The sequence below is a fragment of the Fukomys damarensis genome, unplaced genomic scaffold, assembly GCF_012274545.1.
Source record: "Fukomys damarensis isolate Sample0158 unplaced genomic scaffold, DMR_v1.0_HiC HiC_scaffold_35, whole genome shotgun sequence".
Taxonomy (NCBI): domain Eukaryota; kingdom Metazoa; phylum Chordata; class Mammalia; order Rodentia; family Bathyergidae; genus Fukomys; species Fukomys damarensis.
In genome coordinates, this window is record NW_022900947.1 from 3,962,474 (window position 1) to 3,970,539 (window position 8,066).

At 55.7% G+C, this 8,066-nt stretch overlaps 1 protein-coding gene across 1 annotated transcript in view; it reads right to left on the reverse strand.

Moving 5' to 3' along the window:
* Positions 1-6,858: 6,858 nt before the first annotated feature.
* LOC109118605 (ellis-van Creveld syndrome protein) overlaps positions 6,859-8,066 on the reverse strand; it is a 6,368-nt gene continuing 5,160 nt past the window's right edge. Inside the window, exons 7-8 of the mRNA XM_019210264.1 lie at positions 7,777-7,888; positions 6,859-7,458 (exon numbers count right to left, since the gene is read on the reverse strand). Coding sequence (XP_019065809.1) covers positions 7,377-7,458; positions 7,777-7,888 — 194 coding nt within the window. The 3' untranslated portion in view covers positions 6,859-7,376. The remainder of the gene's footprint in view (positions 7,459-7,776; positions 7,889-8,066) is intronic.

An 8,066-nucleotide genomic window follows, 5' to 3' on the forward strand; every position in this document is an offset into this window, starting at 1 on the left:
CGAGATCTGTGAATTCTCAATGGCAGGGACCCCTTCCGCTTGGTCTCAAAGAAACACCGCCGCGTCCTGTGTCAGGACCCCGTCTCTGTGACACCCCACTTGCCGACGTCGTTCTGCTCTGTGTGTCCGTCCAGGGAGCTCTGGGCTTCTGGCCGGGCCGGGTTCACAGGGGACTCCCAACCCTGTTCAGGCTGAGGACGGTGGGGGGACAGCTGCCCCAGGTGCCCTGCCCTGTCCCCTCCATGGAGGTGGATGGGGCACTCAGATTTTTAACGTTTTGTACAGTTTTCCTTTGTAATCACCCCCATTTTTACTTAATAACTGACTTGTGGCTCTTCTGAATTCAAAGCTTGTGGAAAAAAAAAATAAAGAAAATGAACTGCCCGCTGACCTGACTGTGGCTTTTCTTTTTCTGTTATTTCTTAGTAGTGCACATTTGCAGTACATAAGGTAATAAATGCATCCACGGTGAGGAATTGGTACAAGTTCATATTGCATCTTCCCTTCCAACTCCCACCTTTTTATGTTCCTGCAAGATTGATTTCTGCCTCTCCTCTCACCTACCTTTCTTCCGATCCTGAAATTGTTTATACTTTGGGTCTCTCATATTAGAGAAACCATGCAATATTTCCTGTGTCTGATTCATTTTACTTAGCCGCATGGTTTCAAGGCAAATCCTGCCAGGAGCCATTCTACATAATTTGGGGGGAAAAATCCTTTCACAATTAAATTATGGTTAGGGCTGTCTGAGGCCGAGTCTACTTGCCTGTGGCTCCCTGTGGCATGCCAAAACCGAACTCCATTTTGCCTCAGGTCACAGCTGAGGCCTCAGTGGTCCCATTATGCTGTGATCGATGCTCAAGGATTACATCAGCTGAAGACGTCCTGGTTCTTTGAGAACCAAGTAGTAACACAAAAAGAAAGGTTTCACCTGGGGAGGGACACGTTCCCTAGCCTAACTCATCCCACCTACTGTTGTAAGAACGTTTTGCTCATCTTACTGACCTCATCCACATAAACTTCTCATCGACCTAAGATCCTCAGCAGAATTAAGATCTTTACAGTCATGGGATTACCGCCACCCTCCAAGTCACCTGAAACCTCTGACGATAAGATCCTCATCAATTTAGGATTATTGCTGCCCCTGTGTCATCTGATGCTCCGTACGAGTAGTGGGAAGCCAGGGTTCCTTCGCCTTTGCTGTGTAGAGCAGCACTGACCAGGCCCGAGACCCAGGCTTTCCTGTCTCGTTTCCTGTCTTTCTTCTTAGCCTTGTGCTGTCGTGGCTCACAGGAGACCAGGACCCATGGCACGGGTTCTGGTAACGAGCCATTTTCCATTCCCTATAGAATCCATTTTCCTACAAGTGACTCAAACTTGGAACCCAGGGACTTCCCCAGTCCTTACTTTATTTTTAATTTTGACATGGTCTTGCTAAATTGTCTAGGCTGGGCTCAAAATTGGAATCCTTCTGACTCAGCCTCCCAGAGTGCTGGGATTACAGGCTTACACTGCTATGCCTGGCACAGGCTGGATCACTTGGGACATGTTAAATGCTCTGTAGTTCCAGCCCTGTAATAATCAAGCAGTGGGGGCTCAGCTAGGGAGGCAGGAGAACCAGCTCCTGACTTTGGAGGGTTAGGCTCTGACCTAACACCTGTGAACAGGAAGACAAAACGGGGACATTGTGGTGTGGTTCCTGATGCTCTGCCTGCCCTCATTCTGTCCCCTGGGATTGTGCTGTCCATCTGAGATTGGAAATGGACCCAGGCTGCTCATTTCTTCCCTCCACTACCTATGAGGTGTGATGGAAAATACGGTGAATGTTTAAATTTTAAAATACGTTTCCAGTAAAAGCCATTACCCGTAATCCTCGTCAGAATGCTCCTTCATTTGCAACACACATATCCCGTGGTTCTTGCCCTTTTCTGCAGCAGCTCTGTAATCTGTCCTGAGTGTCTTCAGCTGTGCTGTTGTGGCTGCCTTGATGTCCTGAATGGATAGTCAAGACATTTCGCTTTCGTGGTTATTTTGCCTTTGAAGAAGAGCCAGAAGTCACGTGGTGCAGACCAGGGGGATAAGGCGGACGAGGACGCAGTGTCATGTCTTTTGAGGTTTTCTGTCCGATGGTGCTTGGTGTATTTTTTTTTTTTTTTTAGTATATGTGTGTGGGAAGCCAGCCATGGCCCACTGGCTTTTTGAAAGATAACTTCTTTCTTTATAATCAAGGCATTGACACAATGTGTGGTCAGGATGTTCCTAATTAGCATTTGTCAACATTTGTTCCTTTTTAAGGACTGCATGTGTTAAACTTGTTTTTGCCCCTGCACGGGAGAAACTCAGACAGCCAAAGATATGTAGGAGTCAGGTGCTTCCTGTTAAAGATCTGACGTTATCTGTAGGAGTCAGGTGTTGTAACTCCATTTTGTTAAGTTCCTCCACCTATTGTGGGAATCATGATTATTAGTTGCAAGTGTTGTTGATTTGTTTTTCTTGAGCCTGATTTCTCTTTCCCGTGTGAACCCTCGTTCCAGTGGAGCAGGTGTTGAGGTTACTATGGTAATCCTAGCCCATAATAGTTTGGTCTTTTCCTTTAAAAGGCTGATGCTTGCCTGTAATAAACGTCGCCTTGATCAGACTCTTGTCTTGGCGTCCTTCCTTTCTCTCTGCCCCATCTCCACCTCGCTGCTCTTTCAGTTTTGAGGCACTGCTGGACAGTGCTCTGTGTCCCCGGCTCACGACATATGTGTTCCTGAAGTGAGCCACGTTCACTGTTTTTTATCATGTCTCAAAGTATATCAGAGGGCTCCATAACAGCTGTGGAAAGTGGCAAGAAAAATGGGATAAGTGTGTTTAAAGCGGGGGGGGGGATCTTTAGGGGGATTCATGGCGATGTGTCCTTTACTGTAATAAGTTCTTAAAATTTAAACATTCACTGTATATTTTGATCACGCCTCCCTCATGCATTCTAAGAAGGAGTAGCATCTCGGCACTATGTGTGTGCTGAAGCTGTTAGAGATGGTGGCAGGGAGGAAGAGGAGGGGGGGCGGAAGAGGGAGGGGGGAGGGGGACTCAGGCTGGCACTTGTTTGTGTTTGCTGCAAGCCAGGGGCTGTGTGTGGATACCGTCATCTGTGCACTGGTCTGTTTTGCGTTGCTATAATGAACTCGGCTCAAGGTTCTAGGGGTACAGTCTGGGGCCTGGCTGGCGGTCCCTAGCTGGCCAGGCCAGGGTGCAGGTTGCACACAGGTGTGTCTCCTCTGGTCTCTGTTATAAAGCAGGATTGGTCATGGCCCCCCGGGTGACCTCATCTGGCCCCGATCACCCCAAAGGTTCTGCCTCTAAACACCATGGCTGGTTCAGTTTCCATCTCCCGGTGGAGATTGAACGTTAGCCCATGGGGCCACTCAAACCACAGCCCCGTGGTACGGTTGAGTAAACTGGGTCACAGCCTGGCCAACAACTCATCTAAGATGACGTAGTGAGAAAGGGTCAGAACCTGTTTGAACCTGGGACCCAGGGAGTTTGGCATAAGGCTCTGCAGTTGTTGGAGGTGGGGGCTGGAGAGGGTCTAGGTGCCTCCCCTGGCCCTCAGCCCCGTTAGAACCCCAAAGGCCCAGCGAGGTCAAAGGTGTGTTACCGCCTCGGGTCTGCTAGAGTTTCTGGAACCCAGGCTGGAAGCTGAGGCGAGGGGAACACGGGCGGAGGAACGGCCCGGATGTTTGGGGCGGGCCCATTTGAGGCACTAAAGGGAGGCACAGGAAGCAACCGGAGGTGAGCCAGCTGCAGGGCACTGGCAGCGGAGCAGAAGTGTCGTAACTGCCCCTAGGGCAGCGTGGTGGCCCCACCAGCGTCACCTGGAACCAAGGGACACAGCTGCAGGAGACAGCAGCCATGTGCCGCAGGGGGGTCTTAGCCTTGGAGCGGAGCTGCAATGACCGCCCCTTTTTTCTTTGCAGTACCGGGGATTGAACCCGGGGCCTTCACACTGAGCTACATGCCCAGTCCTTTAGTCCCCCAGACTGGACTGCGGTGTTCCTTTTAAGACACAGGATTTCCTTCCGTCTCTTGAGAGCGTGGGAGGTGGAGAGATTTGGAGGCACCTTCAGGGAAGGCGATTCGTTCTCTCCACCCCTGCAGCCTCAGGGCCCCTGGCCCTGGGCTCCTTGGCCGCTTTTCTTCCCCAATTTGTAGTTTCCCGGTAGGAATCCAAGCAACGACTGGTGTAGATGGAAGGCGCGGCCGGAGCTCCCGCGCCCCCTCGCGGCCTCGGATGGACCCACCGTTTGGACGGGGAGCCGGTGCTTCTCCGCGGTGAATCTGAGCCGAGGCCTTTGCTGCGCTCCGGGCCGCACCTCGGGTTCTGCAGAGGGACACCCGGGGCGGCGCAGGCCACTCTGCCGTGCGGGTGGGAAGCGCAGGCAAGGCTGGGCGCCCTCACAGCGGCAGTTCCTGACGTTCCCCACCCCGTCCACTGCGTCTCAGGCCAAGAGCAAGAGGAGGGTCTTCCTAGGCCGAGGGGCCCCCAGCAAACCGCAGTTTCTATTTTCTATGCGGCCGACCCACAGGAGTCCTGCCCGGAAGCTCAGGCCGAAAAGGCGCTCTCTTGCTCGATGGCGGCCCCTTCCGGGGTACGGGACCCACGGCCTCGCTGGGAGATCTAGCAGGAGCTGAGTGGACCCTGGGTTCTTCCCGCCTCAGGGCTCCAACCACCCCCATCGGGCAGCGGCCCAGGTCACGGGTCCTGGGCGACTCGGGGCGACGGGGGTCAGAGTCCCTCACAGTGGTGCAGGGGGCTCCACAGTGCGAGCAGGCCCATTGCTGCACCCGGAGGCCTCCTCCCTGCTCCTACTCTCCGACTCACCCCTGTGCGTGTGTTCTAATCGGGGGCAACCCAGTTACTGGGTCCAGACGTGGGTCTAGTGGTGCAGGGGGAACTGCCCTGGGCCGAGGCGGCGACACGCGGAAGCCGCTGCGCAGCGGGCTGGGGCGAGGGGAGGGTCCTGGGGCTGCAGGGGCGGGGCTGGGCTTACCTTTGCCGCAAGCCCGCTACCGAACCAGGCATCTGCACACAGGCGCCACCTGCTCAGACTCCTAGTGTAGAGGACCCGCGTCACAATCGCCGCCTAAACTTTGTCCAGAAGAGCTTTGCACAATTCGGCTTTTCAGACTCCACAGATGGCTGCAATGCTGCACGGAGCCACCAGAGGGCACTGTTGGCTAACTCGAAACCCGACCCGGGATGGGCGGATTGCTGCTTCCGGGAGGAGCTGCTCTTCCGGACAAGCAGAGTCTAATTCAGATTTTGAGAAATTAAAATCCATACGGCGTCCATGATCTCCATGACGGGCTCCCTGCGTCACGGCTAGGAGTTATGTTCTGACGTACAGGCAGCGTGGAAAGTCCCGGCTGGGCTGGGGGCGGGGAGGGAGGCCCGCCCTGGTCAGTGACTGGTGCCCCGGGGACGTGGGGACGCAGGGACACTGCTGCTGGCCACATCCGAGTCTAATTCTGTCCTCACCGGCCTGAATAACACGGAAGGGGGGGCTCTCAAAGCACACGCGTCCAGCCGAGCCGGCTGGAAGATGAGACAGGGGAAACCCTTGAAGTCACAGGCACAGGCAAGGACTTTCGGAACAGAGCCCCGATTGTGCAAGAAACTACAGAAGAGCCAACAGACGGGCTCTGTCCAAACGAGCAGCTTCTGCACAGCAAAGCAAACCACCAACAGAGGGAAGAGGCGACCCACAGAACGGGAACGTCTTTGCCAGCTGCTCCGCAGATGGAGGACTAAATATCTAGAATATACGAAGAACACAAAACATCAGATCCCCAAACGCAGAGACTCAAAAACAGGCAACCGGAAGGAAGAGACAGTTCCCAGAAGAAGGACAAACACGCACCCAATACACGAAGCATGCCCAACAGCACTGGCCCCTAGAGAAACGCAGGTTAAAACAACACTAGGATTTCATCTCGTCGCAGAAAAAATGGCCCTCACCAAGAAATCAAATAGAAGCAAATGCTGGAGAGGCCGCACTGTGGGTGGGAGTGTAAGTGTTTTCCCGTAGGAGTTGGAGGCGTCATGTTGCAGTGACCCATGCACACCCATGTTCGTAGCGGCACGATTCATAACAGTTACATCTTGGAAACGGCCTCTGTGTCCATCAGCGGGTGACTGGATAGAGTGATGTTTACACATGGTGGAGTACTACTCTGCCGTGAAGGACACGCCTGAGCCACCTGTGGGTACGTGGGAGCGCCTGGAGACCAGAATGTTAAGTGGAGTAAATGAGACACACATGCTTACATTCCATGTGCTCCTCTCACGTGAGAAAGCCACAGTATGGATAAGGAGCCCAATACAAGCTCGATAAGAGGCAACAGGGAGGCAGATCTACCGCAAATGGGAAGAGGACCGGGAGATGGAGGGAGGGGAAGGGCAGCAGGGAAGGGTGGAAAAACAAGCCGTGTCCTGTGCGGGTCTGGAATTCCCACATTCAAAGTAGTCATTCCACCGCCTGCCTCGCAAGCACAAGGGCCTGAGTTCAATCCCCAGTACCAAAAAAAAAGCAGTCACGTAGGGCCGGGGGTTTAGCTCAGTGGTGCTGCCGCCTGCCTTGCAAGCGCAAGGCCCCAAGTTTGATCCCCGATACCAAAAAAGTAAAAGAGAAAGTCATGTATTCATGTATCGCCAACATACAGTAACATGAGTTTTAAAATGCCTGCTTCATTCAGGAGCGAGCAGGGACGCATGTTGGGACAGATCCCAGGCAGACCCAAGGGGCCAGGGTCCCGCAAGCCGTTTGAAAGCAGAGTCCCTCAGTGCCCGAGGTGTCGCCAGGGAGCCGTCCTCACCTCTGCGGGTGTCTGTGCCCCACACCCCTCACGACCTGAGGCTGCACTCCTTTGGGGTCTGGCGTGAGGGACCCCATCTTGCACCAGCGCCTTCACACCCCAAAGAAGGAGTCCCGTCGCTGTGTCCACACTGCCAGCTGTGCCCCCAGGCTGTGGCGCATGTGCGGCTGAGGGGTGAAGCCGGTGACCTCGGTCCCTTCTCCCTGGGGCTGCTGGTTGGTGCCGGAGCTCCGTGCCTGTTCTCGAGGCCCGAAGGGAGCCCCGGTGCCGAGGTGACGCCTGGGCCAAGGTGTGGGGTGTAGTGGGGCCCAGAGTTGGGATGGAGGCGACAGACAGAGATGCCGAGACCCCATGGGGCCGCGGAGAGAGGGTGCCAACAGCAGCTCCCGATGGCCCCCGCCCTCGGAGCGCTGTCCTCAGCACTCTTTCTGGGGACTCTCTCGCCACCACAGGCTCCCATCCTCACACCACGCGGCCACGCCCAGCCCTGTCTACCGTCGCCTGCGCCTGGTCCCCAGCTACAGGTTGCTTCTTTTCTTCAACACCTTCCCAGCGCTGCCCCCGTCGCCTGCGTCGCTTTGCTGTTGACTCTGCCATTTGCTGCTCAGGACACAGAAGGCGGCAGTGAGAGGTGAAGGCCTGGGGACCCGGCCCCTCTGTCTGAACTTAGCCACCTGAGGGCAGAGAGGAGCAGCAGCGACAGGCGGCCACAGGACCTTGGCAGTGGTGACGAGACTGCCAAGCAGATAGACCCTGGCCTCGCTGCTGGAAGCGGGGAGCAACCGAGGCCAGGGGTCAGGGCAGGTGCCTCCCCGGTCACCCTCCTAACCCTGCCAGTCGCTGCCTCCCTCCTTCCAGCCCACCCCGCACCCATGTGGGGCCAGGCAGCGCCAGGTGGCAAGCTGGGGGCCCCGGCACCTGGGCGATCCTGACACAGGGTCCATGGGGGCGGGGTTGTCATCGGTGGGCGACCCCGGGTCCCCTCTGTCCTGGGGTGGGGGCTTCTTCCTCTTGGTCTGCAGCGATTTCTCTGCAGAAGACAAGGGGGAGGCTCTGTAATGCTGGATGGCGAGGCCACCCTGCCGCGTGGCTGGTGGTCTGCGTCCCCTCTGTGGGCCTTCACAACAGGGAAACTGAGGCCCAGGAGGGGAAGCCAAGTTCCTTCCCAGCCAGCACAGTGCTGAGGGGCAGGCTGGGGAGAACGCACC